The 14,770-nt window shown below is 45.2% G+C and overlaps 1 protein-coding gene across 3 annotated transcripts in view; it reads right to left on the bottom strand.

The window, feature by feature from the left end:
• Positions 1 to 1,486: 1,486 nt before the first annotated feature.
• The window catches only part of Etv5 (ETS variant transcription factor 5), a 60,599-nt gene continuing 47,315 nt past the window's right edge, over positions 1,487 to 14,770 (bottom strand). For all 3 annotated transcript variants that reach the window (XM_027412995.2, XM_027412996.2, XM_027412997.2), the window contains 3 exons: positions 14,531 to 14,700; positions 8,222 to 8,323; positions 1,487 to 3,935 (listed from right to left, as the gene is read on the bottom strand). In XM_027412995.2, the coding sequence (XP_027268796.1) occupies positions 3,714 to 3,935; positions 8,222 to 8,323; positions 14,531 to 14,700 (494 nt within the window). In that variant the 3' untranslated portion in view covers positions 1,487 to 3,713. The remainder of the gene's footprint in view (positions 3,936 to 8,221; positions 8,324 to 14,530; positions 14,701 to 14,770) is intronic.

Raw genomic sequence — 14,770 nt, 5'->3', positions numbered from 1 at the left:
CACCCAGTGTTTACATTTGTATTAGAATCGACTTTCAGGAGTTGTTCCTCCCACTCCCCATCCCCGACCCCCCTTGCTTGCAGTTTGGAGACAAACTATGCTCCAACTACCTGACTGCTGGGCAGATGGCTCTTCCCAAAGTTCCCTACTGTCTTTAATGTTTTTCTTCCACACTCTGTTCCAGCTGCATTACAATTTAGACTTGAGCTCTGGCTTTCAAACCACATTCTTTTGCCCTCATACTGCCTCTTTGTCATCTAACAGCTGAATGGGCTTTGTTCCTCTAACTTAGCTCATGAAAGGGGACCCCATGAAGAATAAACTTCACATTTTTCTGGCTTCCTTACCCCAGCCTCCAATACTAGCAGGGCAACAGTGTTGGGTGACCTCTGGCATTAGGTTAACGATCTGGGTCTGAGCCTAGGCTAGATAATGAGCTTGCATAGAATGGGGAGGCGTCTGTCAAGGCTCTATCACCAGAAATCTGAAAGGCGAGCCCCTTTGTCCTGCACACCCTGCCCCCTTTTCCCTGAGCACCTCGTCTGTGGAAGCCAACGGGTTTTATGTAGTAGACATTCATTCCCCACACGTTCTCATTGATGCAGCTGTGTACCTATTCAGTCCTGGATGTTTCTACACTTAAGGGCTTGTAAAACGCCAAAAGAAAGATAGGTAGATAACTTACAGAAAGCCTTCTGTTCCAAGCCCTAAAAGGCTCTACTTGTTTCTGTTTTGTAATAGGAATCTTGCATGCCTCAAATTAAAAGTGCGTAACAAGGATGAGACAGGAAACCTGCAGATGAGATGCTATGTGTAACTGCCAATGACTTCCTCCCATTTATCTATCTCCCAAGTATTGTGTGTGCGATATTCATATGTTATGTATCATTTCCCTCCAAGAGTAAGAGATGGACATGGAGAAAACATACCTACTGACCAGAAAAATAAAAACAAAACAAACGACCTAGTTCTTTTGAGATGACCACCAATAAAATTATTTCACTTGTCCAAAGCAAAATCTATTGGGAGGAAATTAGGAAATGGTCTTTGTGCTTACCAGTTTCTGAAATACCAACCAAAGTGGCGGAGTTAGAAACTGTGACTGAAAATAAGCCCTGCCTAGTTAATCTTTTCACACACACTCCAAGGTTCAAGCTTTAAAAGGAAAGTTACGAAGCGGTCCTGGGGTGATTCTAACTCACCGTGTGCTGGGGTAGATCTTTGCTGCCAACCCCTTCAGTCAAGATTTTTTGTTTTTATGACAGGGTTTCTCTGTGTAGCTCTGGCTGTCCTGGAATTCTCTCTGTAGACCAGGCTGGCTTTGAAGATCAGATTTTTAACCCTTCACTTCTTTCCCCTCCATTATCTATGAGTAAGGCTAAATGTTGAAGTCAGGTAGGGATAGGGCAATGAGAAGCCCAGGGGCTCTTTATTACTTGAAAATTAAAACACCGAGGGCAAGAAAGAGACGGGTTTTAAGAATGGGTAAAGGAAAGCAAACTTCTTTATTGTACACAGTACAGAATATAACGCAGCTCGGCAGGATGTACACAGCCCTGCGCAGGGGGAGTTTTCAAATCAACTGGCAGGCTAAAGGCTTTCTGCACTGTAGACTTTCCACACTCTGGAAAAGAAGCAAATGAATGAAACAAGCCCCACACCCTGAAGGAAACAGCTATCTGGGAGGTACATGAGTCCAATGGGAATGCAAAGTGACGCTGCTGTCCTATGTCCCTTGACAGCACAGGCTGTGCAGTCACAGCAGGGGAGGGGCAGCTCAGGCTACAGAAGATTCTTTTCATACCCAATGAAACAGCGTAAGTTCATTAAAAAACAAAACAAAACAAAAAAACAACAAAAAGCCCCAAACCAGTATAAGAGAGGAAGGGAAAACAAACAAACAAACAAAAAACCCAATCTATACAGCATTTACAACAAATAAAATCTCTAGCCAGCTGGGTAAAATTCGCATCTATGTATAGACTATGTGTAGATTAGAAAGCTATAAATATGCTTCAGAAAGAGTTCTTTCAGTAGAGTACAATGCTAATTAAGGCCCAAGCTTCAGGCTTGACACCTCTGTGGGCTGACTAGCTTTCAGGAGGAAAACCTCAAGTTTCCCTTAGCTATAAAAATGCACCCGTTATCCCTGTGAACCTCTTCACAAATGTGCTGTGGGTCATGAGAAGACTACGGAGTGCCTCACTGTAGGACAGGAAAGCACGTCCCACACTCAGTCAGCTCTGGGTCTTGCACGGAGGAACACTCTTAGTGGGTGTGGCATGTCAAGGATAGCACACTCCAGTCAACAGGGCAGCAGGCAACAAGGTACTGGCGCTTCCTGGTGACTTTTCCTCCACTCCAAACCCAAGTTTCAAACACCTTTAGTTTGGTTGTTTAAAACATTCCCAATATAATACAGCAATCAGAATAAAATAAAAACAAAAAAGTAGCAGGAAGCCAGAATGCTAGCTAGCACTGTTTTTACCCATCAGTGACAGGTAAGTTTCAAACCCCAGGGAACCATTATGCAGGGTTGAAGGTCCAAAATAGAAAGAAAAAGAAAAACAGAGACTGATGCCTATAGGGTTCCCACCAGGTGACCAGTTGTTAAATGGACATGACGTGTAGTATGTACATCTGCTTCCCAGAGAGGCAAGTTAGTGAGCAAGGAGAGCTATACACATATAATCTAAGCCGTGTCCAGGCTGTCCTGCACACTTCAAAAATGTACAAATCAGATGTGAATGTTTCAACAGGTTGTCTGGTGCAGAAAGCACCAAGCAGGCTTCTACATGGTGAAGTTCAGGAAGCCCCAGCAAAGCCCCTACAAGCTGCAATGTCTTCATAAGTGGGCACGGCCCTGCCTAAGGGACATAGTGCAGTTACCAAAAGTTTTTGTTTTTTCTTTTTTTGCTTTAAATACCAAAACTACAAAAATCAGTTTATATAAACTGTTTTTTTTCCAAAACAACCACCAAAACAAAATGATCCCCCCCAAATCAAAGCAAAACAAAATACTGTCAAGTGTTAATTGCTTTTCTTCTAAAATGAAAGCCATCCGCACTCAGCCATGTGACTGGGAGGGGAGGGGCTTGATCTACTTGGTGACCACTCTGGCTGGAAGGCTCCAGAGAAGCAGTGGTCAGAGAACTACGCAATGGGTAACAGCTGTCCTGACCTCCCCAGTTCTGGACTTAGGGGAAACACTTCAAACTGAGCTACAGGAGTTTTGCAAATTTCAAGCCTTCGTGATCTGAGCCTCCCCAACCTAGCCTTTCTATTTTCCTATGGGTATGTGTTTCTTTCTAAAGAATTGTGCAAGTCAAAGCCCTTCTATGTAAAGGCATTTAGTAGTCCATGATCAACGCAGATTGTCATACACTGGGTCCCCTTTCGTGGGCGCTAACCTGAACAAGGTATTGCTCTGCACATGTTGTCCATGCTGGCAAGGAGGCTCCACTTTCATCTCTTCCCAGGAATCTCATCAGAATCACCAGCTACTTGGTGGTTCTTCTGTCTCTCCCTGTTCCCACTCCCTAGCCAAGGTATTTGTCTTTAAGGGTGTCAATCCAAAGATGGCTTGGGTTCTCCAGATAATACTCAGAGGGCAAGCTTTAGGAACAGCCAAGAACACAAACAAAACCACTGCCCTCATTTGCCTGAATGGGGACTGCTAGCTCTAGGGTGTGGCCACTCAGCCATTCAGAAATTTAGTAAGCGAAGCCTTCAGCATAGGGGAGGCTGCTGCAGCGATCCATGTCCAGGAGGTAAGCAGGGTTATCTTCAAAGTGAGTCAGTGGCAGGGTGTCCTCCTCATTGAGGGGGCATTCAGACTCTGCCTTCAGGAATGGGCGCTGATTGTCTGGGAAGGCCATGGAGAAAAGCGCATCCGGGTCACAGACAAATTTGTAGACGTACCGTTCCCCAGCCACCTGCAAGAGAGAACACACCATACAAGGCTCAGCTGGAACAACATATGGGGCTTAAGCAAAGAATATTTTTTTTAAGACACCAATCTCTCAGGGAGTCAAGAACCAAAGGGCTAATTAGTAGCTAATTATTCCAATCGAATCTCAGGGACCTATTACCTGCCAAGGGTTTTGTTGACATAGCTCAATATTTTAAAAGGCAGTATTTGAATTTCAAATGCACGCCAGTTGGGTTCCTTCAGCAGCAAGCCTCACTGTCTTATACTGACAGCTCAGGCAGCCTGGTTGCCCTAGGGCTGGTACAGGGGCTTAAACACACAATGCAGATGCCAGCCCAATTTTTCCAATGACCTCCAAAGTTTACAGTTTTCCCAGGATGGATGTGCTATTATGAAGGGTTTAGAGCCCCCTTTGTGTGAGAGAGTGTGTGTGTGTGTGTGTGTGTGTGTGTGTGTATAGTGTGTGTGCGCGCGCGCACGCTCTCGTGTGCATGTGCAGAGGCCCATGGCTGAGATTGGCAGTCTTCCTCATCACTCTGCCACCTTATTCTTTGAGGTAGGGACTCTTCAATCAAACCGGGGTTTGCTGAAATAGCTTCAGAGATTGGCTCAGCTGAATTTTGAGGCTGGAATTACAGATGAGTCCTATACCCATGTACTATTATTATTTATCTGGGGATCTGAACTCCAGCCCTCCTGAAGGGAGAAAACTTTAACCACTGAGCAATCTCCCAAGACTGTGTTAAAAATTCAATTAAGACAGGCTCTGTGGAACTTAAGTATGTTCCAAACAAAAAACCCTTTGTCTGACACACTGGCCACTTCCGCTTGTGCATGCAGGGGTCCACGGAACTGGAACGCACTATATGCAGCTCAGGTTGGCCTTGAATTAAAAATTCTCCTGCTGTAGCCTCCACATACATTTGCACTTGATGACAGTACAAATCCAGAGGTCTTGATTATTCATGGGCCTTGCTGTCATACAGCTGACAAGCCAGCTAACTCAGTGATGACCTGACCTAGGCTCTGTTGCTTCTTTCACAACAGTGAGAAAAGGGACAGACTCCTGACAGGCAAATCTAACTGTCAGGCATTGTAAGGAAGGTAGCTAAAGTTCCCGAGTACATAAGCGCGTTAAGACTAAAGCACCCCCATGGCTGTGTTAGCCCACAACTATCATTCTGCTGAGATCTCCCATCTCAGTGTGACAGAGGTCTAGCCCCGCTCCCCAGCCTTGTGCTTAACTGTTGCAGCTGCAGCCCTTACAGCTGATGCTGGTGGCGGGCTCCTCCCAGTCACCAGAACACACATCTGTGTCAACACTCCTTGGCAATGGAAGTCAGGGAACCACGCTTATCAGCACAGAGTATACAAACACCAGAGCAAGCCCCAGGGGCAGCAGATGTAATCAATCATCCCGACTACTCATTTGTTCATCCATCCATTTATTATTTTTATTTTATTTTTTTAAATTATTTATTGTGTATACAGTATTCTGCCTGCATGTATGGCTCCAGGCCAGAAGAGGGCATCAGAACTCATTGCAGATGGTTGTGAGCCACCATGTGGTTGCTGGGAATTGAACTCAGGACCTATGGAAGAGCAGCCAGTGTTCTTCACCTCTGAGCCATCTCTCCAGCCCTATTAATTTATTTCTTAAGATGGAGTCTTCACTAAGTAGCCTAAGCTGAACTGGAACACACTATGTAGCTAGCTCAGGTTAGCCTTGAATTTAAAATCCTGCTGCCTTACTTATGGGACCATAAGCCTGTGTTACCAATGCTGATGCACATAGTCTTAGTTAGGGTTTTTTATTGCTGTGAAGAGACACATGGCCACAGAAACTCTTATAAATAAAGACATTTAGTTGAGGGGGCTCGCTTATAGTTTTAGAGGTTCAGTCTATTATCATCATGGTGGAGAAGAGAACATGGCGGCGTGCAGACGGACGTGGTGCTGGAGCGGAGAGTCCTACATCTTGCAGGCAACAGGAAGACAACTGATTTTCACACTGAGTGAAGCTTGAGAAAAAGACCTCAAAGTCGGCCCCCACAGTGACACACTTCCTCCAACAAGGCCACACCTCCTAATAGTGCCACTCCCTTCAGGGGCCATGCACTTTCAAACCACCATGTGTATTTATATTCAGTCCTTGTGTGGGTGGCATGGCAACCATCCAAGAGCAGCGTGTCTTCCAGCACTGGTGCCATCACCAAGTCTTAACTCTATTCCATACAGGAACTGAGGACATGACACTGTCCACCTCATTCAGCCATGGGTATATAAGGCAATGGACAGCACATTATTATTACTTAGATACTTTCCGTCGCATTAGCCTGAAATTATAGCAGAGCATTGCGTTTTTCACTGTAAGGGATATGAGAAGTCGCATGACCAGACAGGAGAAATAAGAATGTTACGTTCTGAACCCGCCAAAGCCAGACTCCTGGGTTTTCCCATGCTCAGAAATCAAGTCAGTAAGAGGGACAACCTTTTCTCCTGAGTTCTAAGCTACTGTGCCTACAATTATATTCTTTCATATTGGGCCTGGAGCTCTGGAAATAATGTAGGGATGATGACGCTTGTAGTGGCTTGGATGAGAAATGCACCCATAATCTCAGGCACTTGAACGCTTGGTACCTAGTTAGTGACATTGTTTTGGGAGGTTTAGGTGTGGCCTTGTGGGGGAAGAACTATCGAGGGAGGGCTTTGAAGTTTCAAAGCCTTGCTGTGCCATTTCCAGATTGCTGTTTCAGCTTCCTGCTTGTGGTAAAGACGTGAGCTCTCAGCTCTCATTCCTGCAACGTATACCGCCTTCCTGCCGTCATGGATGAACTCACAGACATCCACCTGTCTCTGCCTCTGGAGTGCTGGGATTTGTTTCACCACTGCCCAGCTTGGTCATGGTGTTTTAATCAGAGCATCAGAAAAAAAGTAACTAATAAATCTTTTTCCTATATTTGAGATTTCATCTGATATTAAGTGGGTTGATGGAGGATAAAATTGACTGTAGGACAGCTGTACAGATTAACTGGCAAAGTCTATGCAAATACTACAATTTAAAAAAAAAAAACTTCAAAATAGTAAATTATTAATTGCTTCAAAATATTAAATGCTTCCTGTTCTAAGCATTTTGGGGAAGGATACACAACTGTGTCCTAAAGGCTGCCCCACTGTGTAAACACTATAATCTGGATGCAAAGCACATATGTGGTACTAACGAAAGATACAGTCAAGTCCTATGTTACGAATGGATTTCAAGGTTGAACTCCCTTAACCCTTACCCTAATAAAGACTCTATCCTGGCTTTTTCAGAATTAGGTTTTATCTTCTTTTCTGCAAAGAAAAAACTCTTACTGAATGACTGCAGCTGCTATTTGACAAATTTTGGGTCTCTTAAGTTCCAGGGTGTATGGTTTTAAAAGCGAAACAGATTTTCTTATTCTTCGAAATCCTCGAGATAGCTTCTCACTCTGCTGACAGTGTAGATTGCTGTGACCCAAATGTTTAAACTACTAAGATTTCAAGCAATACGGAGTAGAGATCTTAACTTGATTCCTTCATGTCTTCCTTTAAATATACAACAGTAGCTGGCCTAAGTGTTTGAGTCTTTTGTAACAGAAGGCAGATTAGGAAAATTAAAGAAAGCCAATTTCCTCTTGCGGCTTTCACATGATACTTCTGTCATTAAAAAGACTTTTAAGAAGCGATGTTCATTGTTTAAATGTGGGCCCAAGTGTATATACATGTCTCACGTGTGTACAGTACCTCTGGAGGCCAGAAGATGGTGTCATATCTCCAGGAGCTGTCTGATGAGGTCCTAGCCCCCACAAGTCCCAGGAGAACAGCAAGTACTCTCAAATGCTGAACCATCCATCTCTTCAGTCCTAAAAGTGCTCTAATACCCTGTCTCTCTCTCTCTCTCTCTCTCTCTCTCTCTCTCTCTCTCTCTCTCTCTCTCTCTCTCTCTCTCTCTCTCTCTCAACTTTTTGGAGACAGGATCTTATGCAGCCTGGCCTGGCTTAGAATTTGATGTAGGTGAAACTGGCCTTGAATTTCTGATCCTTCTGCCTCTACCTCCCAGGTGCCGACATTATAGGTACCACTCCATTTTATAATTCCTGTCTTTTTGTGTGTTCCAGGTTCTTTTCTTCCACAGACTGACTCACTTATGAGACTCACGTTTTCTTCCAGTTATTTTAAGTGACCTTATACAGAGGTTAGGGACGGTCCCTTGCAGGAGACGGGGGTGTGGGGTGTGGGGGTGTTTAAGCATCTGTAGTTTCTCACCTTCTGCATAATGCCCTTTTCATAGTAATAGCGCAGGGAGCGGCTCAGTTTGTCATAGTTCATGGCTGGCCGATTCTTCTGGATGCCCCAACGCCGAGCCACCTGAAACGACAAGACAGCAGAGATGCTAACACATTCCCGGGGCTGACAGCTCTGTAACTCAATGGATCTGGCCAATGACTGGCTTCTCTAACAGAGAAAGTAAAGCGTTTAGTTCTCTCCAGATTAAATATTAAGTAAAGGTGATGACTCTGCTACAATGCTTAGGAGGTGAGACCTGGGTGTATAAGACTCCTAACACTGTAAGACTGTAGAGGACTTGGTTAGCATCCCAGAGGATACAGGCTCTCTACTATTTCTCCATTTATGAATTATTGACCAATACTCCTGGACCATTAACATATTGCCTTTAAGTGCTATGGTTTCTGTAGCAGTCAATAAGGAATAATTAGAACGGTCATTCCTGAAACATTAGGAACATGCTAGTGACTTGCTAATGGGCCTGCAGAGCAGAAGTTCAATTCTAATAAGATTGGAGAGGGGCTGGGAGATGTATACTTATTGCAGCTCATGGACTAAGGGGGTTCAGATCGTATCAGCCTACTGCATCCAGCCCTCCACTCCCAGCAGACCCACAGAATGGACAGTAAAGCACACAACACCATTATCCATTTAATGAAAAATTAACAGGGCTTCTCACACAGTTCTAAATTGCATTATAGCAACCCAGTCCACTTGAGGTGCAGGGCTGGGGAAATGTAATTGGAGCTTTGGGCAAAGGCGTTATAGCAGGGGAATTTCCTACTAGAGTCTACTCTCTACTCAATTATCAGGACAGCAAGCTCTTTCTCTAGAATCTAAACTTTCACAACCCCACTTAGGAGGATGGCTGTCAAGGCAGACTAACTGTGGAAACATGAGCTGTCTGATGTCTTCATTTTAGTCACCTTTAGAAATTTCAAAAAAGACCACCTGACAACATCCTTTTGATGTTTTTCTACATTATTTGGAGACAGGATCTCTCTATATAGTCCAGGCTGGCTTCGAACTCTCAAATCTTCCCACTTCTGCTTCCCAGTTGCTTGGACCACAGACGTGCACAACCCCAACTTGCTCTTTGGAGACACAGACATTCAGACAAACTGGCCAAAAAAGCCAAAGGTTAAATATAGAGGTAAGTTGAGAACAAAAAGAAGTTCACCTCAAATATTTGGAATTCAGGGTTCTAAAATGACTGCTAGCAAACACCAGAGACAATCTGGGAAGGAAGAACTCATCTGTCCTAATTATATCTGAACAATCCACCAGCCATGTTTCTACTTTGCCCTGTAAGAAATCCCATGCAAGTTCAATTTCCGTTTGTTGTTTAGTGTCTCTCGGGCAACTACAAATCTTGGTTCTCCTCTTTGTTGCATTTTTTTTTTAATCAATAAGTCTATCATCAAAAAATCCCCAAAGGCAAAACTTAGCAAAAAAAATCCTGGTTAGAAGTCATTTTTATTTGAGACAGGGTCTTATTATGAAGCTGTGGCTAGCTTGGAATTCACTACATAGCCCAGGCTGGTCTCAAAATTCACAGGGATCCACTTGTTTCGGCCTCTGAAGTGTGTAAAGTTGTGTGTCAGCCCATCCCGAAAAGGTATACATTTCGAAACAATGGAAATATTGGTAAAAGAGCAATTTGCTAAGTTAATCTCAGTCCTGCAAGGTTTAAAAGCAACCCACACTCTGAAGCTAACTGCCAACCTGTCTGTCACAAGTGACAGGGAGTGTCAAGGCGGCTGGCTTTGTCTCTTTCCTGCACTGGGTGGTAGGAAACAATTTTGCCTAGTCTTTAGCTTGAGTGGTGACCTCTCATTGCTGTCAGCACATAAAATAGCTTACTGGAGAGAGGTTTTGTGTATGTGCAGATTTCAAAGCTGCTCTGGTAGCTATAGTTACTGACTCATCCTCCAGGCTGGTGCCCTATGATTGATTCAGTGGCCTCAACACACTGCTCCCTCTATAGCAATTCGTGATGCAGCTGGAGACTTGGGCAGTCCCTATTTGGTGTTAGGAGGAGCAGGCGAGAGCACATTGCCAGCTTGCTCCTTCATTCTGCTCCCCAAGTAGTAAGCTATAGAATACACATTGTTGGGAGCTGAGGCTAAAGGACTCACCTATTTCTCTTCAAACAGCAAGTGGTCACAGAACCAGGAGTGGCTCTTTCTAGCAGCCCAGCCTTTAAAAACCTGCCATGGCATCACATATCCGCCACACGTTCAACAAACAACCCTACCCCCCCCAAACAAATACTCATATTAATGCAGATTCACAGTTAAAACGGCTCCAGATTAAAGCCGAGTCAGTCATAATGGAGAGGTTGCTAAGCTGGACGCCTATCAAAAGACATTTGATTAGGGGGCCTGCCAAAACGCAGTTCTAAAACCACAATTTCCATGCACAGTGTAATGGATATTATGGATAATTACCCAGAGTGCACTACTCAGCCACACAGCTGCCTACAATTACATCCCCAACAGCTTCCTCCTCAGCTTCACCCTTTAAGCTCCCCCATGACAAGTCCTTACAGCTCCCCCCAGGAGCTGGTGGTATCTTCCTGACATCAACAACAACAGGGCTGTCACAGTTACACAAAGAACAGAAGAGGGCAAGTCAAGCACTATGCAGGCCAAGGCTCAGTGCCCCCAAGACTTCAAAGGGCCCTGAATTAAGGAGCCCAAGAATGCCAGGGACCTCAAGTCAGGGAGCAAAAAGCAGTTCCTAGAGAAACAAGGCTGGGGTGGTGGGATGGCTCAGTGGGTGGAGGCATCTGCTTCCCTGGATTGGCTCTCTGAGAACCATGTGGTGGAAAGAGAGATTTCATTCCTGTGGGCTGTCTTCTGATGTGGCACATTCATTCGGCACACACACACATAATAATAACAACAACAACAACAATAACAAACATAAACCAACAATAATAATTTTTAAAATGCGGCTCAATCGACAGAGAGGCTCAGGGCCACCAAAGGTTTACCCATGTGACTTGGAGCCGCTTGGCATTTATGAGCGAGCATTCTGGGTTAATATTAGTTCCTTCATTAAGTAAGAAAGCAGGGGCCCTCTGCCATCTGTTCATTTTCCTTACCGCTGGTAGGAAAGCAGAAGATTCAATAACAGCCTGACTGAGGCTCATAACCAGGTTTACCTGCAGCTGGACAGCCTGTGCTCAGGCCCGAGGCGGTGGCAATAAAGGTCATAAAAGCTCCTGTTTGTGGAATGAGATGAATCAATAAGGGCTGCCCACAAGACAGGCTTACTTTCATTTCCAAAAGCCTGGGTGAGTTAAGGTACCATCCTGTCACCAAGCCTTACATAAGTCAGGCCACATCATCAGGGAAGCATCGAGGGAGGAGCGGCCTATGTGGGGCAGTGGCCCTCTAGCTCAGCTGGAGGCTGTCTGTGGCACTCCATGTTGACAGCATTTCTGTGACTAAAGGGGAGGCCCGGAATGCCATGGACATATTTGTGTGTGCACACCAGTGTGCGTGTGCTGTTGTGTCCACATGGAGGCCAGAGATCCCAGTTCTGTGCCTCCCTCGGTTTTCTCCAATTCTGAGACCAAGTTTCTCTCTAAACCTGGAACTCACCCATTTGATTAGGCCGGACAGCCAATGAGCTCCAGGGATCCGCCTGTCTTTACTCAAGAGTGCTGGGATCACAGAGGCGTGGCAACTGTACCCAGCTTTCACATGGGTGCTGGGGATACACACTGGAATTGCCATTCTTGTGTGGCAGGCACTTTGCTGATTGAACCTTCTCCCTAGCCCCAGAAATGTATGCTTTATACCGTTTTAAATGAACCCTGCAGGAGGCCCCCAAGTTTCTATCCCACTTTTTTCTTCCTCCTTTTCCCATCTCAACTTTCAGACCATGTCCTTCTTCCAAACACAGTGTCAGGTTGTTGCCTTCTGCTGCTCACTCTGCAGTCCTTAATGGAATGCTTCCCAAGAGGGCTGTTCCCATTTCTATTGCACCAACTCAGGGACAGCGTTTGCCTAACCACACACTATTAAAGAACTCTATGCCAGCCGGTGTGTGTGTATGTGTATCTTTTCCATCTACATTTTCTTTAAAAAACCCTAAACCAAATAGAAACAAAAATTATGCCCTGTGGCATGGGACATACTAATAACCTCGCTTAATTCTCTATGCTGTATGTTCTGGAAGGGGTCCTATGGGGGTATCTTCCTCACTGAAGAAAGGCAGCAGATTCTGTCTTAGGTCTTTCTGCGAATAGCACTGGGCAAAAAGATGGTAACCATGTTTCCTTTTCTGAGGGAGCCTCAATGGAGAAAATGCCTCCGTAAAATTGGGCTGACAGGCAGGCCTGTAGAGCAGCAGTTCTCAACCTGTGGATTGTGACCCCTTTGGGAGGAGTGTTGAGCGACCCTCTCACAGTGAGTGGCCCTCAGACAATCTGCATACCAGACGTTTACATTTTACAATTCATAACAGCAGTAAATTCACAGTTATGAAGCAGTAATGAAAATAAGTTTATGGTTGGGGGTCACCACAACCTGAGGAACTGTATTAAGGGGTTGCAGCATTAGGAAGGCTGAGAAACACTGCTACGAGTGTCTTCTTAACTAGCGATTGGCAAGGGAGGGACAAGCCTGGGCTGATGGTCTTGGTTTCTGTAAGAACGCAGGTTGAGCAAGCCAATAAGCAGCACTCCTTCCTGGTCTCTGTGTCAGCTCCTGCCCCCAGGTTCCTGCCTTGACTTCCTTGGATGATGAACAATGATGTAAAAGTGTAAGCCAAACAAACAAACAAACAAACAACAAAACCCCACAAAACCAAAACCAAGCCAGACCAAAAAACCAAACCAAACCATTTCCCACACAAGTTGCTTTGGTCATGGTGTTTTATGACAGCAACACAGCAATAGTGACCCTATCTACAACAACCAGGATCCTACATAACATATTTAAAAAGAAAACAAGGCATTTATGTTGTGAGGCTGGAGAGCTGGCCCAGCAGTTATGAGCACTCTCTGCTCTTGCACAGGACCCAGATTTGATTCAGCACCCACGCAGTAGCTAACAACCACCTGTAACTCCAGTTCCAGGAGATCCAGTGCCCACTCCTGGCTTCCATGGCCACAGCACACACATGGTGCACCCACATACACCCAGACACACATACCCAGACGCACATATTTTTATAAAATAAATACTTAACATTTTTTTTTTAGGCTCCTAAGACTTAGCTTTGGTAACTTTATTTCTCCAAGTTAGAGCCATGTGAAGTATGTGGTGGGGATCAGTGAGATGGCTCAGCAGGTTAAGGCGCTTGCTGCCACTACCAATCCTGGCAACTTGAATTTGATCCCCAAGACCCAGATATAGGAGTGAACTGATCCCCACAAGTGGTTCTCTGACTTTCACACATATGCTACAAATTTAGTGCATGCCCATGCAAACACACATCAAAGAAATGAATGTTGGAAAGAAATACGTAGTAGGGTAAATGCATTACACAGTACGCTCAGATGGCTTCAGCTACAGGCTGTAACAGACTAGGGTTGAGAGCAACAGGCTGCAGCAGGCTGTCACACACAGTATGTCCATACAGCCTCGGCTGCAGGCTGTAACAGACTAGGGTTTAGTCTGTGTTATACAAACAGCACTTCCAAAACATTAAGAGGAAGAACACAGTCTGTATTAGCGTAACTCTTCACGGCTTCACCCCTCGCTTCTTTTCTCCTCACGAGGAGTGTTAAAATACGTTAAATGTTCTACAAATGGGAGAACTCTGCCTGTACGTTTTGGCAACAAATAGAAAACTATCCTATTGAAAGGAAGAACAACACTGCTGAGCTCACCAACTGGAAGGAAAATGACAAGGCAGAGCTCACTGAGTCACAAAAGCCTCACTTGCTCACACCCAGCATCCACTGCAGTGGCTCAAATAAGAAACATGTCTCATGGGCTCTGCATCTGAACACTTGGTCCCCAGCCAGTGGTGCTGTTTGGGGTGATCTAGGAGGCATGACCTTGCTGAAGGAGGTTGTCCTTGGAGGTGGGCTTAGAGGTTTTGAAGTTCTCAGCCACCCCTGGTGTTTGGCTCTCTCTTAGCTTTATGCTGGTATCTGAGCTGCAAGCCCTGAAGAACTTGCTGCCCTGCCTCCCTGCCGAGACAGAGCCTAACGAACCCTCAGGGCCATGTCAGAGCCTAACCTTCTGGAACTGTAAGTCTGAACAGTTTCCTTGGTCATACGGTTTCATCACATCAGCAGAAAAGTAAATAGATAGCCAGACTTACCTCCTCCGGTTCTATCAGCTTAAATTCCATGCCTCGGCCAGTCCAGGCAATGAAGTGGGCATTGGCTGGGTCATCAAGAAGGGTGACAAGGAACTGCCACAGCTGAAGAGAGCCTCGACGCTGATAAGGGGGCCCCTCCCGATACAGGGTGGGCTCCTGCTTGACCTTGCCTGTGTGGGACAGGGATACATGTGTTATAATCGAGGTTGTAGTTTCTCAGACATGTGCACAAAAAGCAGT

The sequence above is a fragment of the Cricetulus griseus genome, chromosome 4 (genome assembly GCF_003668045.3).
Source record: "Cricetulus griseus strain 17A/GY chromosome 4, alternate assembly CriGri-PICRH-1.0, whole genome shotgun sequence".
In the NCBI taxonomy this organism is placed as follows: Eukaryota; Metazoa; Chordata; class Mammalia; order Rodentia; family Cricetidae; genus Cricetulus; species Cricetulus griseus.
Note: the sequence above shows the minus strand (reverse complement) of the source record. Positions and strands in the feature narration are given on the sequence as shown.